The 18190-nt window shown below is 37.3% G+C and overlaps 1 protein-coding gene across 6 annotated transcripts in view; it reads left to right on the top strand.

Annotated features, from left to right (window-relative positions):
- LOC125225277 (phosphatidate phosphatase LPIN3) overlaps positions 1-18190 on the top strand; it is a 40793-nt gene that overhangs the window by 1880 nt on the left and 20723 nt on the right. Inside the window, exons 1-2 of one of the 6 annotated variants that reach the window (XR_007176972.1) lie at positions 11047-11357; positions 16658-16984. Coding sequence is in view for 5 of the 6 variants with exons in the window: in XM_048128897.1 (XP_047984854.1) it covers positions 16796-16984 (189 nt within the window). In the remaining variant the exon portion in view is untranslated. Of the gene's footprint in view, positions 1-11046; positions 11358-16021; positions 16045-16657; positions 16985-18190 lie in introns of those variants that run through there. The other 5 variants (XM_048128900.1, XM_048128896.1, XM_048128899.1 and 2 more) reach the window with 5 other exon arrangements.

The raw sequence follows: 18190 nt of genomic DNA, 5'->3' as shown, positions 1-18190 counted from the left end.
TAAAAGTTTGAACGCGTGCGACACCGATCAGTAGCGCCCAAGTATACGACCCGCTAACAGTGTCCGTGTCCGCTCGGGAAAAAATCTTAAATAATCAATTTTGGTTGCAAACAATGGTCTCTTACAGCATAAAGTGGTGTGGCAAGTCTTCTAACACTTCTACATGTAAAAAAGATGGAACAACATTCCACAGTTAAGTCAAATTAATTATTTTGTTGAATATTGTTTATTGTCCGCGGAGTTCATTTATACTGGTCAATATGGTTGTGCTGAGCGGCGCCGAGGCGCGTCCATCCCTCTTTACCGAGTTAAAAATGTGATATGCTATCCCTTTCACGTAAACGACTAGGCATGGGGCCATGTTAGTTTATGTCTGTTGCGGGAACTTCGTACTGCCGTTCGTACCATGTGCTACCATTTTATGAAATATAAAAGAAAGCAGATTTGTAATAGTGAATAATTATCTAGAATCTGTAGAGTCTGTAGTGGTATTTAGTTCATTGATTAGTTTAGAATATTTAGTTGGTTATTTAACTTAGTAAACGTAAGTAAAAATGCACAGTTTAGTTATTAGTTACTAGAATGATTTTTATTGAGATGCTATCACAATTATCATCCTCCTTGCGTTATCCCGGCATCGGCATTCGCCACGGCTCATGGGAGCCTGGGGTCCGCTTTGGAAACTACTACCAAGATTTGGCGTAGGCACTAGTTTTATGAAAGCGACTGCCATCTGACCTTCCAACCCGAAGGGTAACTATGCCTTATTATAATTTAATTATAATATTATAATTTGTTGCAAAACAAATTCACCACAGTACTGGTACCGGTACCATTGTCTATAATAGACATGTCCCATTCCCATCCCTACTGCTAATCATAAAGGCGCGCCATTATTTGAAACGACCAATGGCAGCACCGTGCGCGCCCGCCTCACCCCGCAAGGATTGGTGATTTGCGTCTCGAACAATATCGCTTGCATTTGGCTTCTAGTGGGGTGTTCTGTGCTTGTACCACTTGATTTGCTCATTTATTTACTTCTCTCCTTGAAAAGGAGCTAACGTTTTTTTTAGCTGTAGGACTGAAACAATCAGTGTGATAATTTTATTCTGTAAAATAAATAAATAAATTTAAAAAATTAGCATTTCTGATAAAAACAATACATAGTAAGGCGGCGGAATTGAAAAAAGTCGTCTAGTTTTGAAGTTGATGTGACTGGAGAGTATACTGCTGACAAGTGGTATCGTTGTGATCGGTAGACTTTACTGAGTACGAAATAATGACTTGTCGCTTTCTCAGACTGTGGGGGGGTTAACTATGACGTCACAAAGATCGCGGTCCCGGGTTTCAATTTTTTGCCAATTTGTCTAGAACCCCTTATCCAATTTTGAAAAATGAGGTGTCGATTGAAAGCGTATAACATGCTGATTAAGATTAATTATATGTGAAAAGTATAGTTTTGTTAGTTATTTTTTAATTAATAATAATGCAAAAAATACTTTTTTTAACTCTCTTTTTTGATTTTTGTGACTCAAAAAGGCAATGAAAACGGCCACTTAGCTAAAAAATATGTTATATAAATCATTTAACTACATTATTAAGCTATCTGTTGCTTTTTAAATTTCTACGATCGGATAATAAATAAGCAAACTACAACCACATACCTGTAGGCGGGGAGTACCGCTTGACACGCGTTCCCATACATTCGGCGTCTACCAAATTACACCTCGCGCAAAATTCGTTTCAAGCAGATATACCTCTAATCTTATTCATCGTAACCTATCAATATTGGTATCATTTGAAAGTACAATTAAAGTACTTTAAGAAACAATGTCAATCATTTTCATAAAATCAATAATCGCCAGTCTGCGGTGGTTACAAAGGAAAAAAGTGGGTATGCAATTTGACTGGTTTCCTAGGTTTGATACCCTAGACGAGTTTAAAAGGGGAGGTAAAGGTGACATATGGGTTGTTCTCTGGCCTAAAAGCTATACAGAGGGTCAGAGGAGAAAAAAACTAGGGTTTAAGTTTAGTTTTAAGTTATTTTTTCTTTTATTTGTTGATTTTATTGTGTTTAATTTTTTTGTAATTTTATCAAGGATACACATTGGTTTCTTTTGCTGAAAATTCCCTTTTTTATGAGAAATGTTATGAATTTCATGGCCTAGAGACTAAAATTAACTTTCAAATAAGACATAGTCATAATACATAGTCATACCCTTAATATTATATAAGTAAAAGTATGACTATGTGGCTATCGTCATACCCTTAATATTATATAAGTTAAAGTATGACTATGTGGCCTTATTTGAAATTAATTTTAGTCTCTATCGGAAAAAGCCATAAAATTCATAACATTTCTCAAAAAAGGCAACTTTCAGCAAAAGAAACCAACGTGTATCCTTGATAAAATTACAAAAAAATTAAACACAATAAAATCAACAAATAACGGAAAAAATAACTTAAAACTAAACTTAAACCCTAGTTTTTTCTCCCCTGACCCTCTGTGTAGCTTTTAGGCCAGAGAAAAACCCATATGTCACCTTTACCTCCCCTTTTAAACTCGTCTAGGGTATCAAACCTAGGAAACCAGTCAAATTGCATACCCACTTTTTTCCTTTGTAACCACCACAGACTGGCGATTATTGATTTAAAAAAATGATTGACATTGTTTTTAAAGTACTTTAATTGTGCTTTCAAATGATATCAATATTGATAGGTTACGATGAATAAGATTAGAGGTATATCTGCTTGAAACGAATTTTGCGCGAGGTGTAATTTGGTAGACGCCGAATGTATGGGAACGCGTGTCAAGCGGTACTCCCCGCCTACAGGTATGTGGTTGTAGTTTGCTCATTTATTATCCGATCGTAGAAATTCAAAACGCAACAGATAGCTTAATAATGTAGTTAAATGATTTACATAACATATTTTTTAGCTAAGTGGCCGTTTTCATTGCCTTTTTTAATCCCAAAAATCAAAAAAGAGAGTAAAAAAAAAAAAAGTATTTTTTGCATTATTATTAATTAAAAAATAACTAACAAAACTATACTTTTCACATATAATAAATCTTAATCAGCATGTTATACGCTTTCAATCGACACCTCATTTTTCAAAATTGGATAAGGGGTTCTAGACAAATTGGCAAAAAATTTAAACCCGGGACAGCGATCTTTGTGACGTCATAGTTAACCCCCCCACAGTCTGAGAATGCGACAAGTCATTATTTCGTACTCAGTAAAGTCTACCGATCACAACGATACCACTTGTCAGCAGTATACTCTCCAGCACAGTATAAAGATAAATCAGTAGTTAATCTCCGGCAGCGGCGACGCGGTCGTTACTATTGCGCAAGGTCACGCAGGGTTGTACCTGTGCTACTGTCCTACTCGTAGTAACTGTGTATGGCGCTATGCTAGTACCAACGCTCTTTCTACCTTTTTATCTAATAAACATTGAAGTACGTGTTTGTTTCTTAAATACTGACGAAATCGTATTTACATAAAATGTTTGAATAGATGTTTGCACAATATTTAAGTAGGTACCAAACTTTCGAGCTAGATAGATCGCAGCATCTACCTAAATGACTTTACAGATAAATCCTTATTGATTTGAATGTGTCATTCTAGCTTTAAATCTCACTTTTACGCCATTTACGTAAGCAATAATGTACCTAACACTGCAAAAATATAACAACCACTTACTTTTCTGGGTGTCTAGGCATTCTAAAGAACATTCTGACATTTCCGCATTTTGAGAACTGTTCTCCATACACCCATAAACACTACAGTAACGAAAATATGTCTTCGGTACAGACGTCATTTTCTCCCGAACTCAACACGTCAACACAGCGTGCGAAAACGCGGCCCCGACTGTCCAGCCCAATACTTACCAGTTTCGCATGTATTCGGTGCACATGGAGAGTAGTTTTCGACACACCGCGCGGAGTGAAGTTTGTTAGAAGAGTTATTACTGCTTTATACTGTGTCTCCAGTCACATCAACTTTTTCCGAGACCCTCTCGCCGCTCTACTAACATTTTTTACTTAATTTATTCAGTCCAATATTAAACAACCCTTTTAAATTGCCCATTTAAAGTAGTAAAAGTGTTTAAATTTCTGTTGACTGATTGTACCATCCCATAACACAAGGATGTCAAGGGTACTTAATTAGTTAATTATGTTTGTTTTCCTCATAGTTAGCGCTCATCCCCTTAACTATGCAATCATAACATCAGTTAGGTATTGATGTTTCAAAAACATGTTTTGCTTTTCCGCATACGATGGCGTGACACGAGCGATTTCATAAGTATGCGCATTTGTAGAAGGTCACCACGGCGATAACGTTTGTTTTGCGCGAGCGCAGCTTTCATTGCGTGAGAGTATCGAACGCGATTTCAAATTCTAACATAGTAGAATATACGGTTCATGTTAAGGCGTTAATCATATCTTCAGCGCCTATGAAATGTGGACTGAGTTTTGGATTCTAAGAGGGTAGATATAAAGTAGACTGTAGGTTTATTCTTTCCAGTGCGTAAGATTATCAAACGTTTTGGTTTCTAAGGCACTAGGTATACAGTCGAATATAGGTCGTTGAATGTAAATTATTTCAAGATCGCGTAGTCAAGTGGTCTTGATATTCGCAAAAATAATACGCAGCAGGTACGCCGCAATCGCTTGTTAACCCGCTACGTCACGACACACCCATCTGCTAGACAAATAAGGTGGCTGTGTTTTGATACTATAGTTTAGTTGTGCAGTACACACCACGTTGCAAACAACAAACAGTAAACACGTTGATTGATTTGTTGTCCTCACGGTGTAAACAAATGACTCACCGCTTGCAGATTTAGGTATGTTGACAGTTGAAATGCTGGAGTTAGTCAATACGATTTATGTGTTGACCTAGAAAATGTCGGTGAGGTTTTCACAGAAACTGAATGAAAACAATTCCATGAATGATTCATTTGTTATTTTTTGACCAACAATATAAAGACTGTATCGTTAAGTATGAAGACAACTTTGAGTAGCCGTATTTATTTGCTATTATATTTTTTTCTTATAACAAGCCATGGGCTTAATAAGGCACATAATAAGGTACACATTTTGTCCTAGAAACTCGACGTAAAGCATATGGTTTAGACAGTATTGACTTAATCCTCCCGAGTACCAATTACGATTCCGGACAAATGCTACTAGAAAATTCACAAAGTGCGTAAAAGACGATACGATTGCGAAAAAAAATTGTATGGTGCGAACCTCAACGACACATGATCCACAAAGCAGAATATCTGGACATAGTCTAGCCCCTGTTATTTAAAAAAAATATAGTTCAGGATCTGTGTATGGCGGCCATTTAGAGAATGTGGCATGGTGCTTACTCTAACTCCGACTTTGATGTCGAATTTGACTATCATACATTGTTTATATCGATCTGGTTTAAGCACTGTTCAAACACCACGAATGTCAATTAGACTCTGGCCTATGGCTAATTTTTTTATCTGTTTCTCTCATCCTGCTAGCATCAAAAATTTACGGCAATCCGGAACGTTGCTCAAAATTGCGTTTTTTTAAATTATATAAATTCGCCGCATTTATTCTACAAGTACCCAATTGGAAAAACCATGAAGAGGACTCTTATAGAATATATTTTGGCAGCATATTAACCTTTGTTTGTTGAAATCGTACAAAGAGTCATTGAAATATTCTCAAATTAAGCCAGATAGGGGTTGTCCGAAATTTATTTGCTAGACCTTAATGAAAGTACCATAAAGTCCCTAAAATAAAAAAAATATCAGACCTTCTTATATCAAATAGTACTTACCAATACCTTAAGATCATACTCTCGGAACATAATAATACAAAATTATGCACATGTCAACATTTAGCCGAGGTTTGTTTTGTCCTTATACTTAACGATACAGTCCTTACATATGTATCTATGCTTAACTAAAGTAGCTAACTGCGCAAGTGCGCACTGATTATTGAAATTGCAGGATTTGCTTAATCAGATAATACCAAAATGACCAAATTCGTTGTTTCCATTTGGGTTTCGATATCAGTCCAGCAGGGATTATGATATAACAAATATGATGACCAGAAAACAGAGAAATAATACGACACTGTCGTCCAGTCTAAATATTAGTCAGTCATTCATGTAATAAAGGACCATGAAAAAAGTTGATGGGGTTCTGTCGGTCATACGACTCATACGAGTATCATGGCTGTATAATTATTTGCGGTATCGGCGTCTAAAAAGCTATCTTGAAAAATAAATGGTTTAGGAAACAAGTTATGTATGAAAGACAATTGAGTGTTGCTAATCAGTCAGAGCGATCCCATCTGCTTTCTGTCAGCCTCGTGACAGTCGTGACATATTTCATGAACTAAATACTCGACATTTTTTATTTGAATTTAGGTGGATGTTGAATGTTGATGGACCACAGTCACAGTTGCTTCACCCCATATTTTCGTCAACCTAAACATCCTTTTCCGGTTTTTTTCGTGTTCAACTACCTTCCATGGGGGTCGATTTTTGAGTCTCACTGTCACTAAAATACCGGTTGAAAACTGTGTGAACTGAGTGACTTGCCTATTATTTTCAGTGTCAATTTTCTGAATTCGAACGCGTGAGACTCAAAAATCGGCCCGCTGATACGTCTTTAAATAAATATATAGCTATACCAACTTCATCAACTTGACTCGAATACAAATGTAAACTGTACCCAATGCCGAAGTTTTCCGGTTTATAAATTGACCCTGTAAAGTTTAACAGTCGAAGCTAAGATAAGATGATCGGCCTATCAATTATTAGTTGTTCTTATTATACTATTTTTCACCTAAGATGAGTTCGGTGACACTTCCAGAAGTTCTGAATTACGCATACTATGTTCGCTAAATATCATATGAATTAAGTTGTATAAGAATGAACACTATTAGAATATGCAGGTAAAGACTGTATCGTTAAGTATAAGGACAAAGAAAACCTGGTCTAAATGTTGACATGTGCATAATTTTGTATTATTATGTTCCGAGAGTATGATCTGAAGGTATTGGTAAGCACTATTTGATATACGAGTAAGAAGGTCTGATATTGATTTTATTTTAGGGAGTTTATGGTACTTTCATTAAGGTCTAGCAAATACATTTGGGACAACCCCTATCTGGCTTATTTTGAGAATATTGCAATGACTCATTAGTACGATTTCAACAAACAAAGGTTAATATGCTGCCAAAACATATTCTTTAAAGGTCCTCTTCATGGTTGTTCAATAGGGCACTTGCAGAATAAATGCGGTGAATTTATATAATTAAAAAAACGCATTTTTGAGCAACGTTTCGGATTGCCGTAAATTTTTGATGCAAGCAGGATAAGAGAAACAGATAAAAAAATTAGCCATAGGCCAAAGTCTACTAGACATTCATGGTGTTTGAACAGTACCTAAACCAGATCGACATAAACACTGTATGATAGATAAATTCGACATCAAAGTCGAAGTTAGCGTAAGCGCCATGCCACATTCTCTAAATGGCCCTCATACACAGATCCGAAACTTTATTATTTTTTAATAGAATAGAATAGAATAATAGAATAGAATAAAACTTTATTTTGTATGATTTATGTTACAGAATTATGGCCTACCAAGCACAGGCATTAATTATTTTACATATATGTCTTAGGTGTCGAAAAGATCTAATGTAAAGTAAATGGGGCTCAGTTCAGGTATGAACTGGCTCACGCTAAAGCTATGTATTTATTTAAATAACAGGGATACGAGGTGGAGCCATTCGCTTGGAAAGTGGTTTTCCTCTTTCTTGTTTACACACATAATCAATTTCACCAGTACGTAGACCAGGCAACATATATCTTTCAGAACTAATCTTGGGTCAAGATGTACACCGAGATATTTTATACAAGATTTAATTGGCAGGTTCTCATTTTGAAGGCTTATATTCCGACTATATTTACGTTTGTTGGTAAACATAACGCAGTCCGTTTTACTGACGTTGCACTTCAATCCCCATTTCTTTTCTTATAATAATTAATCACCGTTTTTGCAGCCCATGCTGCACGTCGAGATGCAGTATCTGGACGACAAGCTTCATTAAGAATGCATAAATCATCAGCATATTGTGATAACGTTAGACCAGCTATGCTATTCTTAGGTATGTCGCTCACATATAGATTAAATAAGATCGGCCCCAGAATTGAGCCTTGTGGTACTCCATGCGGTACTGGGATTGTTTTTCCATACATCGTACGAAGTTTTCCACGCACCTGCCGGCCTGAAAGGTAGTTCTCAATCAATTTTATTACGTTATTTGCCATTCCAGCGTCGAACAGTTTCTTACTTAGCCCCGCATGATTAATCGAATCAAAAGCTTTACTAAGATCTGTTGAGACCATGGCTACGCTGTTTCCTTGAGCCAAAGCGTCAGTAATCACTTTGCCAGTTCGTAATATTTGAGTACCCGTTCCTTTACTTTTTGTGAAGCCATGTTGATATTCCGGTATGATTTCTAGTCGATTAACTTCGGAAAGAATTCGCTGGTACATGATCCGCTCGCAGAGTTTTCCCATTATACTTAATAAGGTAATCGGACGATACGAAGCGGCCTCAGTATGGGGTTTACCAGGCTTATGCAGGAAAATACAGTCACCTAGCTTCCATCTCCTAGGATAATAGCCGGTATGTAAAGTGTAGTTTATAATAATCGCTAAACCGTTATGATATGCTGGACCAGCAAGTTTCAGTGCATCTGCCCTTAATTGATCAGGACCTGGTGCTTTCTTGTTTTTGAAGAGGCGGAGAGCTCGAACTACCTCTTCCACGTCGGTCTGTGGCAGTGGTTGAAATGGTGTAAACAGTTCTGAATTTTCGTGATCATCATCTACAATCGCTTCTTTAACAACTGCTATGTCCAGATATTCTGCTTTGTGGATCATGTGTAGTTGAGGTTCGCACCGTACAATTTTTTTTCGCAATCGTATCGTCTTGTACGCAGTTTGTAAATTTTCTAGTAGCATTTGTCCGAAATCGTAATTGGTACTTGGGAAGATTAAGTCAATACTGTCTAAACCACATGCTTCACGTCGAGTTTCTAGGACAAAATGCGCACCTTATTATGTGACTTATTAAGCCCATGTCTTGTTATAAGAAAAAAATATAATAGAAAATAAATACGGCTACTCAAAGTTGTGTTTATACTTAACGATACAGTCTTTATATGTGAAAATACATATAGGTACATACTTATGTATTTTATTAGTTCTTAGTGTATTTACTAACAGTTGCGAAAGTTTGGCTATAATACACACATTAATATCTAACATAACTTTACTAGATAAATGTTACAAAAGAACATTGAGCCTGGAGATTCATTATCCGGACTTCCTAAGATCCACCAACCACCACTACATGATTACTTTTCCCGTATTTGGAACAGAACTAAACTTTCGCAATGACGTCGAGTCTTACGAGAACCGCATGCATCACGCCACATGGCGCCACGACCGTCGACTCGTATCGTACGATGTCGTGCTTCCATTTACCGCAGGCGCGAGCTGTCTCACTATTAAAACGGCGGAAGTGACGATGGAATTCGAATAACCTTACGACATTCTAGAAAATTATCATCAGTGGTGGACTCGCCTGTCGCGCCATTAGCTCACTGTCCAATCAACAATCGCGCGTAATTTGATCTCCTTGAGTTTCCAATTTGACTGACAAAAAACTCACAATACAGCTGATTACACGATTAAAAGTATACAGCATGAGGTCGTATGCTAAACGGACATAGATAAATATACATAGGCAATAAGGCGTTGACATTATTTTTGTTGCGAAATCAAGGATTTTTGCACGGCCGTGACGAATTTAGTTCTAGATTCCAATGGTCGTTGAAGTTGATAGGTAAACAAAAACATTATAAACTGCCGTGTCTTGTTATTCCATGATTTGAGTTCAGTATTTTGTATTTCACAATACATATTTAGTTCACAATGGAGTATAAATGCCCTTACTGCGACCATCATTATGCGCAACATAATTTCGCAAAACTTTCACCGCGCACATGTTTCCTGCCTACTTATATGTCGCTTTCATTTTTATCCCTCATCTATTTTCATCATTATAGTTAACTCGTTTCGCATCTCCGCCGTTGCCGCCGTTGGTGAACATTTTTATATGATTATAGGTACAGAAAAATTAGTAATGGGATATTTTGGTCCAGGCCGGTACTTAGGTCACCTCAAGGCAGGGGAGTCCAAATTTTAGTACAACATCGAATATATTGTGAGGATTGTGACAGCCATAACACGTGATATATGGTATCGTAACATTCGTAACATTAACATTTCTTTGTTAGGTACAGTCGAGTTCATAAATATGTGTACATTTGTTCACCTTAACTCGTTGCAATAAGGTGGAAAAATGTACACATATTTATGAACTCGACTGTACGTATTTGATGGACTGTATGAATACTAACTAACAGTCTAAGAACGCCTTTCAGATACATACAATGCGCTCACCCAGGTAATGATAATGGACGAATAACTTTTACTACTCTTATAGTAAAGTCCCCCAGACTATCCAAACGATATTCATCTGATAACCCGTACAACCCCATGGGTTTAGGCAATCCAAGGATGCCATTTGTAGTATGCCCCCATAGGTGATCTTAAGCAACACGTTACACACGCCTTGTCTCAAATATTGGCCAAATCTTCCACCTTATTCTATTGCGGTTTAGGGTCCATCACCGAATTAAATTATTTGTAATCAATGTAGAGTACGTCATAATCTGTTAAAGTTCAAGAAAGTCCAATAACAATGCCTATTTTTTGTTATTATAACGGATAATCTTGAACGAGTCGTTTTGGTCGGTTGATACATTAGTAACCAATGTGCTAGCATATTGTGTGTACGTGAACACGATATCTACATCCGTCGGTCGACGTCACATGTTCTGCTATTCACAACACCCTTAGCCTCTAGTGAACCAGTTAAAGTCTGATCTCCGATTGCATATAGGTATTTATAGCATCTGACGTTAAACGTGACTAGTGGCGAGACTGTCGAGTACAGAATCGAGGTGTTGTGAAGAACATTCGATCGTCAGTTGATTTTTTCGCGGCCGGTGGCTCAGGCGGTTCGCAACTCGCGATTAACGAACATCAGTGTGTTGGTAGAGTCGACGCGATCACTACGCGTCGAAGTCCTATATCGTAGTACCTTACCGGTGCAGTGCGCGAACTTAACGACGACAAAACACGTCGGGTTAAAGACAATATTGTTTGTGCCTTAGGAAGTTTACTGTGACATTGTTGACGAAGATTGGAAGGTATCTTTCTAAGGTACGTGGAAAAACATGTGTTTTCATTCAGTTGCAGCTTAATCGATTGAGATTAAGTATCGATGATTAAGCTATTGTTTATATCGAAAGGAAAATAACTCATGACAATGAGACAATGAATGTTTACAAGTTAACTCTTTATTAAATCGTCATGTTTTGAATTGATTTCCCAAAACAGAAAAAAAAATCTACTTATACAAATTACCCAATGTCCTTTACTTCTGGAAAAGCCATACTTACAAACCTGCATAGAACAATGCAACAGATTAGGTCTATGAAAAGAAAACAAAGTATTTGTTTGAGGAAGACGTAACCTGTCATTTAAGGAGTAATAACACTGTACCAAGTTCAACTCCCACTCAAGAAATTTGCAAGCGTTACCATCAGTGTAATTTTACTGTAAACTTTTGAACTGCATGATTCACTGCGTGAAATACGTGCTTACAATTTAATCGTCCTTTGTCTGAGATGTTGACATCTTAAATTGCGTCCTCCTTCTGCAATTCAATGGCTGCAGTGCATTGCCCAGCTGGCAGAAAGTTCTATAATATAGATTTTACTTGTTTTCGTTCGAGTACCGTAGTCCTTTAGAATAATTTATTACAACTACATATCATTTCCATTGTCTATTTCGTGTTCGTGTCGTTATCGTTACTTGCTAACATCCTTAACATGAATAAGTCAATAACTCACGCGATGTCCATAAATAGTTTATCTAATAAACTCTCGACTCCGGTTAAGTAAACCTACATATAACATGAAGGTTATAAATAAAGTTAAGTTGCAATGCTACACATTCTAATAAAATAGCGTTTCCAGGTGTTTTCAACCAGCTTTATTATGTCACATTCTTACTGCAAGTATCAACGGAACATGTTTAATTGAGAAACGTCAATTCTTGCGGAACATTTTTATATTCAATATGTGGAAAAACCGAAGTTGTAATAACGGCACAATCACAATATGTTTTCCTCACCTGTATGACCTATGGCTTAGTTGCTGTCAAGCGAGAACACAGTAAGGGTACTGAGTACAGCCACCAGCATAAATAAGTGATGATTTCTGTACCTAGTCGCTTTTAATCGTTTGACAATTTCATATGACATGTCAACGACGTTAAAGTGACAAGGTACAAAAATCATCACTTATTTATGCCGTTGACTGTACAGTAATCCATCTCAAAACCTTTTGGAATTTCTGAGGAAATGTTTAAATTCTTCAGCTTGCCAGTCTCTGAACCTCAGTTAATCCAGTTAGCTGCGCTCATGTAGCATGTAGGAATCGACGGCAACGCACGTGTATGTATATCTTGTACGATAGACTACTCAATATACTTACAGGATGGGTTTGATTTGGTTACTGAACAGCTATTAATTTGGAACCAACTCCAAAAGCATGAAAAAAATCTGCTGTCTCATATTAGAAAGTACCCATTGGTTGGTATGTGATTTGCCGACAATTTAAACATTGACCATACGAAAATCACTCTGTATGTAAAGAGCACTGCAGCGAGGGTCGTAGCTAAGTTCTCAAAGGTCACTTGATAGGCTCACGTGCAATCTGCATACGTTATCTCCACGTGAAGATCGATCTTTGCGGGTAAGACAAACGTGCCGATATAAGGTTTCAGAAACACGTATCGTATCGTTTCTCGGCGCGGTATAATGCCATGTGAACTTGTAACCAGATCTCGTTTACACGGTCGAACAGCTCCCAAGACTCCCAACCTGTGATAAACTAATTCGATATCAATGCAAATGTAAATAGTACAGTTCATCAACCGCCGCACACGATTGGTAATTACATATCTAAATAATAAATAAATATGTGTAGTGTAGGGGTTCCCTCTATTTGGCATAATTTTAATTGTCCGAAACGATTTTTCGCATAACAGACTTCGCATAATCGATTTTCGCCGAAGCGCTGGTGGCCTAGCGGTAAGAGCGTGCGACTTTCGATCCGGAGGTCGCGGGTTCGAACCCCGGCTCGTACCAATGAGTTTTTCGGAACTTATGTGCGAAATGTCATTTGATATTTGCCAGTCGCTTTTCGGTGAAGGAAAACATCGTGAGGAAACCGGACTAATCCCAATAAGGCCTGGTTACCCTCCGGGTTGGAAGGTCAGATGGCAGTCGCTTTCGTAAAAACTAGTGCCTACGCCAAATCTTGGGATTAGTTGTCAAAGCGGACCCCAGGCTCCCATGAGCCGCGGCAAATGCCGGGATAACGCAAGGAGAAAAAAAATCGATTTTCGCCGAATGTTAATTTGACAGAAAACTTATTTGTCATAATCTGTTATAATACGAATATTACTTTGTCCGAAAATAAGTTCGCATAATTCTGTTAACGCCGATGGTTTTTATGAATAAAATTATTTCGTATAATTGTATTTGGCATATTTCTTAAAATCAGAATATCCACCCATACTAAATGCTGTCAAGAGAGTCGGTTCGGTTAGGTTAGAACTGTGACCTCAACAAATACAACATTTTGTCAAGAATTTCGGTAAGGTTAGGTTAGAACTGCAACATTAATATAGTAGTATTACCTACGATAAAAATTCTACGTGGTAAATTTCGACTAAACCATGTTATGCAGAAATAATTTTTGCATAAAAACCATTCGGCGAATAACCTTTATGCATGAAATATATCAGGACAAAAAAAAATATGCCTAGACAAATTATGCGTAACTATACTATGCCAAAACAGATTATGCGAAAGGTGAATTATGCCAATATAGATTATGCTAAAAATAATTCTTGATTGTACAATTATGTCAAAACAAGCGGAACTGTAGTGTAGATACTTAATGCAGATACCTACTGCAAAATTATGTAGTTATATGCGCAAAGAACTAAGTAACTATTTATATAATACTAGCTTTTGCCCGCGGCTTCGCTCGCGTTAGAAAGAGACAAAAAGTAGCCTATGTCACTCTCCATCCCTTCAAGTATCTTCACTCAAAAAATCACGACTATCCATCGCATCGCTCCGTTTTTCCGTGAAAGACGAACAAACAGACACACACTTTCCCATTTATAATATTAGTATGGATGCTAATTTTGTTTAAAATTAAGTTAATTGGACCCGATTTAATCATACCTACTGCTTGACCTATAATCATTACTTCTTTAATTTAGGACTAATAAATAATAATATCGACCGGTCTGGCTCAGTCGGTAGTGACCCTGCCTGCTGAGCCGCGGTCCTGGGTTCGAATCCCGGAAAGGGCATCTATTTGTGTGATGAGCACAGATATTTGTTCCTGAGTCATGAATCTTTTCTATGTATATAAGTATGTATTTACCTATTTAAGTATGTATATCATCGCTTAAATAGCACACATATTACAAGCTTTGCTTAGTTTGGGGCTAAGTTGATCTGTGTAAGGTGTCCCCAATATTTATTTATTTATTATTATTTATTTATATATGTAGGGTCGTTTCATGGCCTTATTGGTTAAATGATTAAATACTGCGAAATTTAACTCATACTTCAGAAAATATCTATAAATATGTATTTTGACTAATCTGTTATTGTTTTCATGTACGTTTTTCACCTAATTCATACAGGTACACTGAATGAATATTCAATTAAGTTCGCGGAACTTCGCTCCGTAGTTCTGTTTTGTGTTTGTCTCGAGCCGGCTGTTGTGATAACGTCTGCCAACTGACAAAGAAAGACCGCGTTAGTAAACAAAAACAACTACCTACGAAGGTTTTTATGCCATGCGATAAATATATAGTAAGTTGAATCAATTTCCTGTTACAATTGACCGCAAAACAATGAATTTAGGTCAGCACTTATCATAAAACATTTGAACTTTTCATAGCATTTATATATCTGTTCATATTGTTGGAATATAATCTTTACGAGCTTGTCCGATGTTTGAAAATACTTTTGGCACAGATAGTCAAATATTTTCAGCTGTTACCTTTTTGGTTCGGTCTATGTTTGCATATAATTACCTACCACTAAATTCGCTCGGTTTTCCACGTCTCCGTATACATTGAACTTGGTGCCCTTGGAGCTAATATTAGGCCGGACTTCTGGCAGATGCTGCCAGTCAAGTTTGATGCGCCCGTCCGTGAACGCTGGACATCTGCCACTTTTCCCTTAGGTAGGTATGATGATGATGTACAATTTAGAAAGTTTTCCCTGTTCCCAAATACAGACCGCAACTTTTTTGTGTAATTTCGTGTAATTAATACCTAGATTGAAACCTAAATACAACTTTTCTTAGTTGTAACATAGTGTCTCAAGTATTACCGAATTGTCTTACGAAATAATTACTATCGTACGATACACTCTGTATCTATTGATTGATACCTACATGAAGTGTTCTCACAAAAGCAGTTAAACATACCGCTTGTTTATTGCTCAAACCTGTATGTCGTAAGGTGGATCTCGAAAGATTATGTCACATAGTAGCAGACTATCTAAGTTAGCCGTGTTTGTTCAAACAGATTTTACTAAGCATACAACCATAATATTTCATGCCCATATCGCCCATGAGTCATATAAGGAGATTAGTGACATGTAAACGTTTTTACTAAGCGGATTACGAGTAAGTGGCTGTATTTTGCCGGGGGCAGAGTCCCCGAGTGGGCACGCACGTTGAGGCCGCATGTTTTCCACGATTGCTCCAATGTCACCGGTACTTCGCTACTGCCCGGCAGATAGACAGTAAGACAGTACAGTACCGAAAGTTATAATTAACTCGCGCTTCATTCAAACATTTCTATGATTTCCAGAAAGTGATGTGTTGGATTTTACGATTACGAATACTCGGAATACTGATACCATGAGTCCATGACCGAACCACTGTTTTACACAAACCATTTTAATATAGGTATAATTATAGCTATCTGGACTGTGCAACATTGAGTAACATCCTGCGGTGCCTGGCAGTGCATCGACCCACTATTTCAAGTGATATTTACTTTGCAACAGAATGTTTCAGAACCCATGAGCAAACTATTTATAATTTTAGAATGAGTTGTAGTAACGCACTGTTGCAGTTAATTATAACTTTTAATAAGTTATCTGTAACTTCGCATTATGCATAATTTTGACAAAATTATTGCTGATGCTAATCAGTTATGTGTCTTAATTATATTTTCTTTAACGACTCCTCTTATCACATTAAACATAAAGTGTGTCATTTGTTTCTTTAACTCGCCCATTATCTCTCCTTTGTTCTGTGTGTTTTTTAAACAGAACTATTGATAAACTAACAAACAAAGACTAATATGTCTGCTAGCAACTCATACCTAATGTGTGTTGTCTTTTGTTTCAGGAACCAAACCAGTAGTTCGAAGACATCAAGTGACAATGGGGTAAGCCGTGCGAAGCGGCGGGTTATTGGACTGATTAATTGGGACATAAGTGTTAGTGTATAGAAATTCTCTAGGAGTGTTAGAAAGAAATTGCCAAGATGTATTCTATGAACTATATCGGGAAGTTCATAGCGAACTTTAGGGAGTTTTACAATGAGATTAACGGGGCGACGCTGACCGGGGCCATAGACGTAGTGGTGGTGGAGCAGCCTGATGGCAGCTTCACATGCTCGCCCTTCCACGTGCGCTTCGGCAAGCTGGGGGTGCTGCGCTCTAGGTTCAAAGTGGTGAGTACCGTTAAACCGTTAATAAGAACACTTGTAAACAAATCGTTCGTTAACCCTTTGACCGCCAAATACGTCAACTAACACGCTCGGCTACAGCTCAGCGCTCAGTAATGTGGCGTTCAAAGGTTTAACTATAATACTGGTGACTAGGTTTGACCGAATTGGCTAATTTCCCCCTCAAATAGACCCCTTCACATCAAAGCCAAAATTATTAGCTTCTACTAGATTTGTACGGTAAGATAACATGTCTTTACATATTGATATTAACTAGTGATTTATGCTAATGCTACCTCAGCAACCTTGCTGTAAGGAATAATAAGAAACATAAATAATATGAAAGATATTGATTTAAACTTTCACGATTATTACACATCATTATTTTTAAAATCGGGACTTAATCGCGTATAACTACATATTAAACTGACCTCCAACGTTTCAAGGACGGCGTTGTCCCCGTGGTCTCGGAGAAGACTGGCTTGAAATGACATCAACACCTTCTGACAGCCGCGCGAGTTTTTCGAACTACCCGCACTTGGTTTTGATTATCAACTTGAACTGTTTGCGCACTAGGGATGTTACTCTGTCGACATACAACACTGACGATATTTGATTTAACGACTGTCGATATTATTCCCCGAGACCACGGGGACAACGCCGTCCTTGAAACGTTGGAGGTCAGTTTAATATGTAGTTATACGCGATTAAGTCCCGATTTTAAAAATAATGATGAAAGATATTATTTAATTTGATAGATGTGCAACACTTATATCGTTGCTTTCGTTTGTTCATTTTATTCCAATATGCTCTAAGTTAACTACATTATGACCCTACTTTTAAACCATTATTTGACTTGACAAATTCCATAGCTAATAAAGGTACGAGTATGTTGGTTACTGAAATAGCAAATAAAAATAGTAGAGTGGGCCGCGCTGTGTAAACAGTTTGTATATTTCATTTTGAGCATGTGCCCATTAGAAGGTTTGTATAAACTTACAAATACCAATTGTGTGGGTTTATATTTGAACTATAACCTACTAAAGGTCCATCATCTCACCCACTCGTATTTCGACATGAAAATGCCACGTAGGTTTTTTTTATTCTGTGTGTCACGAAGGGCTAATGTTGGGCAAAATGTAAATAGTATAACTATATAATAGCATTTTTCATATTTAATGCAGTCGACATTCGACATATGTTATCATCGAA

The sequence above is a fragment of the Leguminivora glycinivorella genome, chromosome 4 (assembly GCF_023078275.1).
Source record: "Leguminivora glycinivorella isolate SPB_JAAS2020 chromosome 4, LegGlyc_1.1, whole genome shotgun sequence".
Taxonomy (NCBI): Eukaryota; Metazoa; Arthropoda; class Insecta; order Lepidoptera; family Tortricidae; genus Leguminivora; species Leguminivora glycinivorella.
Note: the sequence above shows the minus strand (reverse complement) of the source record. Positions and strands in the feature narration are given on the sequence as shown.